The sequence below is a fragment of the Mastomys coucha genome, unplaced genomic scaffold (assembly GCF_008632895.1).
Source record: "Mastomys coucha isolate ucsf_1 unplaced genomic scaffold, UCSF_Mcou_1 pScaffold6, whole genome shotgun sequence".
Taxonomy (NCBI): Eukaryota; Metazoa; Chordata; class Mammalia; order Rodentia; family Muridae; genus Mastomys; species Mastomys coucha.
The window spans coordinates 85067007-85077312 of NW_022196912.1; the positions used below are offsets into that span (position 1 = coordinate 85067007).

The window sequence follows — 10306 nt, forward strand, 5'->3', positions numbered from 1 at the left end:
TTTTTTTTTTTAAGTTTATGATTTTATTTTTGTATAAAAAAATTCTGCTTACCCACGCTTATGTAGATTATTTTTATCCCCATTTCTAGAAGCTGTTTTACCTTTTACATTAAAAGTCACAATTCACAGGTTTGGATGCTTATGTAGAGGGGGGTATCCATGGGCACAGGACCACTTATAAGACGAACTTGCTCATTCTGTAACAGCATTTACGTGCATTGGAGTCTATATGTGGACATATTTGTGCACAGCTGGTAGAATTTTTGTTTCTCTTTATTGTCTGTCCATTCTCTTCTGACTATTTCAATATTTTAATCTCCATAGCAATCCTACATCTTAATGTTTGCTGGACATGTTCTTCAACTTTGTTCATACTCAACATTGCCTTGTATATTCTTTATTTATTTTTTCCTTTAAATTTTTTTTTATGTGTATAGGTGTTTTACCTGCATGTATGGCTGTGTACTACATACATCCTATACCTAAGGAGGCTAGAAGGAGATGTCAGAGTCCCTAGGACTGGGGTTATGGATGCCTATGAGCCACCATGAGGATACTGGGAACTGAACTTGGGTCCTCTTGCAAGAGCAACAAATGCTCTTTGAGCCATCTCTCTAGTCTTACCTTGGTTTTCCCTCCCTAAGACTTTGTTTCTTTTAGCTCTGGCTGTCCTGGAACTCACTCTGTAGACCAGGTTTGCCTCAACTCACAGTTCCACCTGCCTCTGCCTCCTCTCTGCTAGGTAGTGTGCACCACCATCACCCATCGTCACCTTGGATATTCTTTTTTTTTTAAAATGTTTGTTTATTTATTTATATGAGTACACTGTAGCTGTCATCAGCCACACCAGAAGAGGGTATCAGATCCCATTACAGATGGTTGTGAGTCACCATGTAGTTGCTGGGAATTGAACTCAGGCCCTCTGGAAGAGCAGTCAGTGCTCTTAACCGCTGAGCCATCTCTCTAGCCCCACCTTGGCTATTCTTAACCCTTTATATTTTCATATATATTTTGGAATACTCTTGTCAATTTATATATATATAAAAAAACCCATTATCTTCCCTTGCAGGTCTCTTCCTAGACCTTTGGGTCAGAAAAAGTATATCACTATTCTCTTGGTTGTATTTTTGATATGTATTTATTTTTATTTGAAAACTTCTTGAGATGGTACTACTAATATATATTGCATTTTATTATATTAATATATTATATATATATATATATATATATATATATATATATATATTCAAGGTAGGGTTTCTCTGTGTGGCATTGGCTGTCCTAGAACTAGCTCTGACAATCTGCCTGATCTTGAACTCATAAAGATCTGCCTGCCTCTACCTCCCGAGTACTGAGATTAAAGGTGCGCACCACTATGCCCAGCATCATCTAATAATTTATTTGGGGGAGCTTATTTTCCAATGTATGCATTAGGATATAGTCTACCAAAGCCACACTTCTGAGTCCTACCAGTTTTGAAGCGTGTGTTTTAATTGTCAGCTAGTTCAAGGGTTGGCAAGGTTGCTCACTGGGTAAGGACACACACTCACTGCCAAGCCTGATGTATTACTTACTTTTTATTGCTGAGTAAAATGCCATGATCACGGCAACTTATTTAAAAAGGAGTTTACTTGGGCTTAGAGCTTCAGGAAGTTGGAGCTTCTGAAGGAGTGACGCTGTTCTGGCAGATGGATGAGCCGCTGAGAGCTCACAGCTCCACCCACAAGCAGGAGGTAGAGAGCACAGTATGTCTTCTGAAAGCTCAATGCCTGTCCTCAGTGACACACCTCTTCCAATAAGACCACACCTCCTAATCCTTTCCAAACAATTCCACCATGGCAGCGTGTGTGTGTGTGTGTGTGTGTGTGTGTGTGTGTGTGTGTGTGTGTATGTGAGATGAGTATTTAAAACATAAGAGACTACGGGGACTATTCTGATTCAACTCACCATATCTGATAACCTGTGTTTGATCCCTGGAACCCACATGGGGATGGAGAGAACCAAGTCTCACAAGTTGTCCTCTGACCTTCACACTCGTACTGTGGCATGAAAGCACACACACACACACACACACACACACATACACACACAACATAACTACATATATATGCAATGAATAAATATTTTATGTACTTAATTATCATCTAGTTAAAATATTTTATAATATCATTATGATTTCTTCTTGACCATATAGGAGAAATAAGAGTACTTTTCATAACTCCTATATATTTTGGAAAATTATTATTTGATGTGTTGTTGATCCCTTCCTCGACTCTACCATGATCTATGCATAGACTGTTGTCTTAGTTAGGGTTTCTGTTGCTGTGATAAAACACAATGACCAAAAGCATCTTGGGGAAGAGATGGTTTATTTTATCTTATGGCTATACTCCCCACTGAGGGAAGTCAGGGCAGGAATCTGGTGGCAGGAGCTGAAACAGGGACCATGGAGGAGTACTATATTGGAGCCCAGAACTCTTGGGCTAAAGTGATTCTCCTGCCTCAGCTTCCCAAGTAGCTAGGACTACAGGTGCATTCTACTACACCCACCCAGGTTCTCTTGATTATTTTTTTTTTTTAAAGATTTATTTATTTTTACACTGTTAGCTGTCTTCAGACACTCCAGAAGAGGGAGTCAGATCTCGTTGCTGGTGGTTGTGAGCCACCATGTGGTTGCTGGGATTTGAACTCAGGACCTTCAGAAGAGCAGTTGGTGCTCTTAACTGATGAGCCATCTCTCCAGCCCTCTTGATTATTTTAAAAAAAAATTTATTTATTTATATTGTTTATATATGAGTACACTGTTGCTGTCTTCAGACACACACCAGAAGTGGGCATTGGATCCCATGACAGATGATTGTGAGCCACCATGTAGTTGCTGGCAATTGAACTCAGGACCTCTGGAGGAACAGTAGGTGTTCTTAACTGCTGAGCCATCTCTCTAGCTCCTGATTCTCTTGATCTTTTTAAAGTTTAATTCAGTTTCAAATGTCATAAAGCTTACAGATAGTTATTGACATGCAGTGATAAACCGGTGCCTGGATCACACCTCCAGGCACCAGCACTGGCAGTTTGGGATGTTTGCGATCCCATGGCTCACTGACTGGGTGCTGCAACTGGCTGCCGCTGTCTGGCAGCTCCATCCAGGACCATCCTGCATATGGCTGGTCCAGGGAAATATTACCAGTTAAAGTACTTACAGTTTTTGGTCAACAGGCTCTTCTTTTGCACCTTGGTACTTTTTAACATTGCAAACCAGGAGCCACTGATGTAACACATACCTCACGACTTAACAAGGACTCTCCTCTAGTATTTCACAGTCCTTAGGGACCCTGGCTCTGGCTGCTGATTGCCTAGGTTTCATTTTCTAAATTATCACTCACAGCTGGGTAATCTTGGGCTTTTTAAAAAACGCTCTAGTGGTCTCATCTATAAACTAGGATAAGAAACGTTTATTCAAATTTGCTGTGACAAATTAATGAACACACACACACACACAAAGCAACTACAGTCGTGTACCTGCATAATAAGCACTCAGTGGGCTAGAGCTGTTCTATCCACATGTGGTGCCAGACCCTGATCATTCCTGCTGACTAAGGTACGATAAGGGGTGTGACATAGGGGAGGTAGGGAGCAAAGGTCTTCCACCTTGTGCTCTGGTTGGAGAGGGAGGGCGTGATGGGAGCTGTGAGTGACTCCAGGGATTTGCTCCATCCTGTGGAAGGATCCAGATGGATTTGGGCTCAAATCTAGTCTCTGCCACTAGTCCTGTATGGCTCCCCCATCCCTGCTGTTATCTAAGGTGGCCTGTCCTCTGAGTTTCCCATTAAGGAAAGGTAGTGTGGTTGACAACAGCAAATGTGTGGTACTGTTACAAAACAAAAAAACAAACAAAAAACAGAACAAAACAAAAAACCAAATAAGATACTACACGGCAAGTACCCAGCTTCAAGTAGGAGAGCAACAATACCTGTTCTTTCCTCCCCTTGTTCTATGTCAGAGTCAGCTAAAAAGAGTATTACAGAAGAAAGGGGAGGCAGGAAGGCCAATTAAGAGTGTTCCTCCGTAGTCTGGGCTGTGGGTAACCATAGGACCCTTTAGTCTCAAAAGGCATCTCCCCTGGGAGGGAGTGAGGCATGATGGGAGAAGATTGACTTGGGTCTGTTTTCTTCTTCCTCCTTCAGCATTTGAGATGAATTGCTGAAGGGTTTCTCTTATTGGATTTTTCTCCCATGAGTCCCGATTCCAGGAAGGGGGAAGATTAGGAGACAAAGAAAAGAAATCAAACCTAGTAACCCTGCCCTTAGCATAGAAACAGAGAGAGAAGACAGAGAGGAGAGGCGGTGCTCCATGGCCAGCCCACACCCCAATGCAGATCATCCCCAGAGAGCTGAAAAATGTGCAGACCAGGCGGATCCTGAGCAATGGAGGACTCTCAAAGCAGCTGGCCTGTGCCTTAAGTGGCCATCAGGCATCTACTACCTGGTGCTGGCCTCTTTGTCCTCTGCCAGTTGGTGAACTAAACTCCCCAAAAGAGTTGTGTATTCCCTTCTAGAAGATCAGGAAAAAAAATTATAACATATAGGAAGTCACTATTCTCTAGTAGCACATTTCAGGTGGCAGGTTATAGGCCCAGTTTTCATGATTTTCTTTTTAAAAGTTGGGAAGCTAGATGAGATGGTCCACTGGGTTCAAGCACCTGCTGCTAAGCTTGTTGACTGCAGTGTGGTCCCCAGAGCCCACATGGTTGAAGGACACAACCAGTTCCTATAAGCTGGCCTCTGAACTCCAGGTTCACGTGTGTGTGTGTGTGTGTGTGCGTGTGCGTGTGCGTGTGCGTGTGTGTGATGAAAAGGGTAACATTGTGTCACAGGGAATGTTGAAGGCAAGACTTCAACTAGGCTGGCAAACATCTAGGCTAGAAACAAACATTTATAAAACTGTCCTGAAAATGTGCAGACAAGTAACATTGTACAGATCGGAGAGGGTATATTTAGGAACATATAAGTTTTATATATGTATTCATATATGTATATGCACATATACATATATTCATGGAATAACAATTAGTGAATTCAAGAGGCCATGAATTTGAAGGAGAATGAGAGGAGTCGGCTTAAAGGAGGGCTTGGAGGGAGGAGAGGGAAAGGAGAAATGTTTTAATTAAATTATTATCTCAAATATTAGAAAAAAAAACACAGAGAAGGAAAGTACGGCCTCAGAGACCCTTGAGTGGCTGTGAGGAAAGCTGGAAGGCTGAGACCCTAAGTGGCTGTGAGGAAGACAGGAAGGCTGTCATCTTGATGAAGTTTGCACTATTCTAGAAGCAGAAGGCAGCCAAGGCAGACATAGCCAGCAAGGGCTTTAAGTGAGGAAAGGCTGGGGGCAGAGGCAGCCAACCAACTCTGCAGGGCCTCAAAGGTCAAGGTGCTGTGTTCGGCTCAATGTGAGCATCCTTGGAGGGTCCTAAGCTAACCATTGCTAGGATAAAGGAGGCGAGGGTGGAAGCTGGGAGCTGCATCAGCCCAAGGGCAGAGTGGTGTGGGCTGCCCACAGTGGAGACAGAGCAATTTTGGATTTGGGATTCAGTTTGTGGGTGTGGGAAGGTGGGAAGTGGGTGCAGTGCTGGGCAGGACTCCTGCCCTCTGCCCTCTGCTCCACGTTCTCAGTTAAAACAGAAGTCTTTAGGGGTTCTGAGCTAAATTATGTGGTGACATAATCACTGTATTGGGAGGTCCGTTCAGCTCTGACTCTCCCTACTGCAGATTGACATTAGAGGAGAAATTCAGCATGTGGAGAATGAAGCTGTCACTGGGTGGTGGTGGCACACGCCTTTAATCCCAACACTTGGGAGGCAGGAGCAGTCAGATCTCTGAGTTCGAGGCTAGCCTGGTCTACAGAATAAGTTCCAGGACATCCAAGACTACTAGAGAAACCCTGTCTTGAAAAACCAACCAACCAACCAACCAACCAACCAATCAACCAACCAACCAAACAAACAAACAAACAAAAACTCCAACCAACAGCCCAAACAAAGACAATTGTATTTAGTGTCCTATACTCACTGTCAAAACTGGAAATGTTTTTAAAACATTATAATAACAAACCACTTTCTACCATTTAGAGTGTCCAAATCTTCTAAGCCCAATTATCTACATAGCAAATACTCTCATCAGAATGTGCTAATCTAAATGCTGTTCCCTAAATAAACTAGTTAATTTTGCTTGCATAAGAAGCAGATTTTAGATTTTGTGTGTTACTGCTCCCTTGTGAGCGGAGGAATAGTGTCTGTCACGTGCATCTGAAGTGAAATAATACAGGAAGATACAGTGAAATGTTAACACTGATTATCTTTGATGCTAGAACTGGTATGTGGCTTGTTTCTCTGCTCATTTCTGTTTCCCCCTTCCAGTTTCTTCATTTACAGGAACTACTTTTCAAGATCCAAAAGTGTTTTTCTAAAGTTCAGTGTAGTCAGAGAGTGGCTGCTCTGTTGCTCTTTAGGGCTCACACAGTGAGAGGCTGTAACAGATTGCATGCATGCCTCCTTGGGAAAGTTGTTGAGATCCAGCAACCATCTATTCTAGACAGCTGTGGGGCAAACATTAACATCTTTGGCTTTCCTTTTCTTTTTTTAAATAGATGTACCAGAAGTTTCCAAGATGTTTAAAAACGCTTATGGATTCCCTTAAAGAAGACAAAATAGTCTTCCCTAACGATGAAAAGTAAGCTGACCGATGTCTGCTCTAGCTCTCGAGGAACTGCCATGTGTACCAGATGAAAACCCAGGGGACAGGCGTTGCATCTCTCTGGACTTCGTGCTGGTTCTAGGAGATGAACGCTGGATTTGGAGTAGGGTCTCTACACATTTCAGGATCCGCTGTTTTCCTTATGTCTGAGTCAATGCTTTCACTGACTGAGTGCTTTTTCTGATGTCATAAATATGATTTTTATAGACCTCATGAAAGGCTGCTAGGTTCTAGTTTAACCATCTATGGGGAACCTATCACTCCTAGGTCTTATTCCCCAAGTAGCCCAAACCCACAGTATACCAGCCAGCTGACCCAGCAATAGATACGACGATTAGAAATAATTTAAGAATGTGTCTAAATAAGCAATTCTTACTATATCCTTTTTCCAATATCAGTACTGGAGGCAAGCTAGCATTTCTGAGTAGTCCCCTCTAGTGATGAATTTGGAAGGACAGGGAAGTGTCTGAGTAGAGCCCCAGATCATGCCAGTGACCTTTTGTATTGCCAAGCTGGGCTAACCAGGTGGCTAATCATACCTGGGATGCACATCCACTGGCGGCTGGTCAATATGTAGTTTGTAAATTCACTGAATTCAATTGTATGAGCAAATGAAACAGGGGAAGGAACATGGACGAGGATAAAACTGTTAGTAGGTGAAGTTTTGCACACATAAAGCTGTTACTTTTCGGAAGGGAACTTTTATTTTTTTTGTGCTATGGGCACACTTCATGTGTCATGAGAACTGTCACTTAAGAGCTTAGGTTGAATTCTTAAACTTACGTTTCTCTCACGTCTGCTCCTAGTGTGAAGTTTCTGTCCTCCCCGCTCCTCATCTTGCATGGAGAAGACGACAGGACAGTGCCTCTGCAGTACGGAAAGCAGGTAGCCCAAGAACTCTACCGTTTCTTTGTCTAACTGACCTTTGACTGGAGCTTAGAGGTCTCTGATATTATAGTGGATCCTCTACATCCCTAAAGAGCCATGTTCCCTGATCTAAACAATGAGCATCGATGTCCTTAGCTACTTAGTTAGTTTAAAGGAGTTTGGGGTTGGGAGTAGACCTTTGTTCCTCACCTGGGGTCTTTGGCTGAATGAGATGCCCCCACCCCCCAAAGGAATGTTTTCCTTTAGACAAACCTGTGCTGGAGTGGGTCCATCACAAATTCTTTGAGCCTTTGCAGTGAGGTGTGTTCAGAGGGAGTGTGAGCGGTCATTAGTTATTATTCTCTATTAGTCATAGGCATTCTGGTCCTTAGCTGTAGACACAGACACCTGAGGATCTAGAGGGTCCCTCAGTCTCTGGCTTGATGACAAGCTCCCCAAGTCCCTTTCCCTTTTAGCAATTCAGACCAGGAGATCTATGGCTGTGCACATGACCTTTAACCTTTGCCTTTGCTATTTCTGCAGCTCTATGAGATTGCACGCAGTGCCTACAGGAACAAAGACAGGGTCAAAATGGTTGTCTTTCCTTCTGGCTTCCATCACAACCTTCTCTGTGAAAGCCCCATGCTGATAAGAAGTGTGAGGTGAGAACTCTTGCTAATTGTGCTCCCCCCACCCCCCCCACCCCTCTGGCCTGCAATGGCGACCAAGCAGCGCTGAGTTAGTCAGCCCAAGTGTGAGCTGACCTAAGTCCTTTTTCTGCAGAGACTTTCTGAGCCAGCAGTGGGCATGAAGGCTGGGACCTGCAGAAATCTCCAATGAAGATGTGGTCCAAATCTCACCTGAGCTAGGTGGTTTCTTTATGCAAAATTGCACTGGGCTGCTTGGATGAGCTGAAGCCAATGAGACGTTCACAGGTCACCTGCCATTTGAATAAACAAAGCTGTGTGGAATGGTCTTTAGTTCATCATTGTCTGCCTTGAGAATCATGCCAAATCCTCAATGTGGAGAATCAGCATTTAATGTGATCTGAGCTCACCTATAAATGCCCACCTATGAAACCTACTGGGATATTTGTGAGTAAGGTGAATGCTGGTGTATGAACTCAGTGTCTGCCCCCAAGCTCCTGTGCTACAATTTACCTGTCAGTGTAGTGGTATCAGGAGGCAGAGGCTTTCAAAGGTGGCGGAGGCTCTTATGAATGGAATAGGTCCCCAAAACACAGGCCTGAAGGAGTTCTTTCTGTTTCTTTCAACTGGGAAAGGGCTGGATGAGAAGGTACCATTTAGGAACCAGAAAGTGGCTCTCGTCAGATACTGAGCCTGTGGGCCTCTTCATCTTGGATGTCTTACATCTCCAGAACTGTGAGACTAAATTTACGTTGTTTGTAAGTTATCTGGATTCACACCTTTTATTATAACGGCTTGAACAGACCCAGACAGCAGCCTGGAGCTTGGACTCCAACAGTAGAGTAAGAAAGGAAATATTTTACCTTAGTTCATGTAAATGGCATTAAACAGTTCCAAGCAGTTTTCCAGCTATCTGTTTACTTTTTCTTTTAATTAAATATTTTTATTGGTTATTTATTTACATTTCAAATGTTGTTCCCCTTCCTGGTTTCCCTTGGAAAAACCCCCCATCCCATCCCCCCTCCCCTTTGCCTCTATGAGGGTACCCCCCCCCCCATTCCTGCCTCACCACTCTAGCATCCCCTTACTGTTGGAGCATCAATCGTCCACAGGACCAAGGGCCTCCCCCTCCCATTGATGCTAGATAAGTCCATCCTCTTTATGAAGCTGGAGCCATGTGCATTCTTTGGTTGGTGGTTTAGTCCCTGGGAGCTCTGGTGTGTGTGTGTGTGTGTGTGTGTGTGTTTGGGGGGGGGGTGTCAATTACTTTGAGGAAAGGAATCCTAGCAGGCTATTGACTGACAACTGGAAGTTGACATTTTATTTTTAGCTCTAATACAGACATACATTTTCCCTTGCCATTCCCAGAGACATTTAACTATTCAATGACAAAAACAGAAATCAGGGAAGCTCTAGAATACTCAAGTTCAATAAAAAGTTATATTTTAGCATTCACTTCCCGTTGGCATTGACCCCATTGCGGGACTCATTGGATAGGGAAATCTTCAGATCCGAAGGCTCCATGTTCCAGATGTCCTTGGCATACTCCTTAATTGTTCGGTCACTGGAGAACTTCCCTGAGGCAGCTATGTTTTTGAGTACCATTGTGTTCCAGGCTTTTTGATTCTGTGAATAACATAAATATGTACAGTCCAGGGCCTGTGTGCTGGGCAAGCTTGACAAACATCAGGCCAAACGCTCTCCATAGAGGAATGGCGGGGACAAAGGAGGATGGTTTATAAATGAGCTTGCTCTGCTGACAGCCAGCTGCAGCAGACAGCACCCTTCAAATCCAGAGTATGTTTCTCTTAGGGATAAAAAAGTGTTTTTCATTTTGAGAGAAACTATGAGCATGGTGTGGTGGTGGATGCTTGTATTCTCGGCCTTCAAGAGGCTAAGGTAAGACAATCTCAAGCTCAAAACCAGCCTGGGCTACATAGAGAGTTAGGGAGAAAGTGAGAGAGGGCAAGAAAGCAAGCAAGTGAGCTAGAGTAATAGCATGGATATGAAGACAGAAAGAGAGAGAGAGAGAGAGAGAGAGAG

At 43.5% G+C, this 10306-nt stretch overlaps 2 protein-coding genes across 2 annotated transcripts in view; one reads left to right on the forward strand and one right to left on the reverse strand.

The window, feature by feature from the left end:
• Abhd12b (abhydrolase domain containing 12B) overlaps positions 1 to 8587 on the forward strand; it is a 29071-nt gene extending 20484 nt beyond the window's left edge. The window contains exons 10-13 of the mRNA XM_031356368.1: positions 6643 to 6725; positions 7556 to 7634; positions 8160 to 8278; positions 8400 to 8587. Coding sequence (XP_031212228.1) covers positions 6643 to 6725; positions 7556 to 7634; positions 8160 to 8278; positions 8400 to 8427 — 309 coding nt within the window. The 3' untranslated portion in view covers positions 8428 to 8587. The remainder of the gene's footprint in view (positions 1 to 6642; positions 6726 to 7555; positions 7635 to 8159; positions 8279 to 8399) is intronic.
• Positions 8588 to 9555: 968 nt separating this feature from the next.
• Positions 9556 to 10306, reverse strand: part of Pygl (glycogen phosphorylase L) — a 36283-nt gene continuing 35532 nt past the window's right edge. Inside the window, exon 20 of the mRNA XM_031356170.1 lies at positions 9556 to 9889. Coding sequence (XP_031212030.1) covers positions 9716 to 9889 — 174 coding nt within the window. The 3' untranslated portion in view covers positions 9556 to 9715. The remainder of the gene's footprint in view (positions 9890 to 10306) is intronic.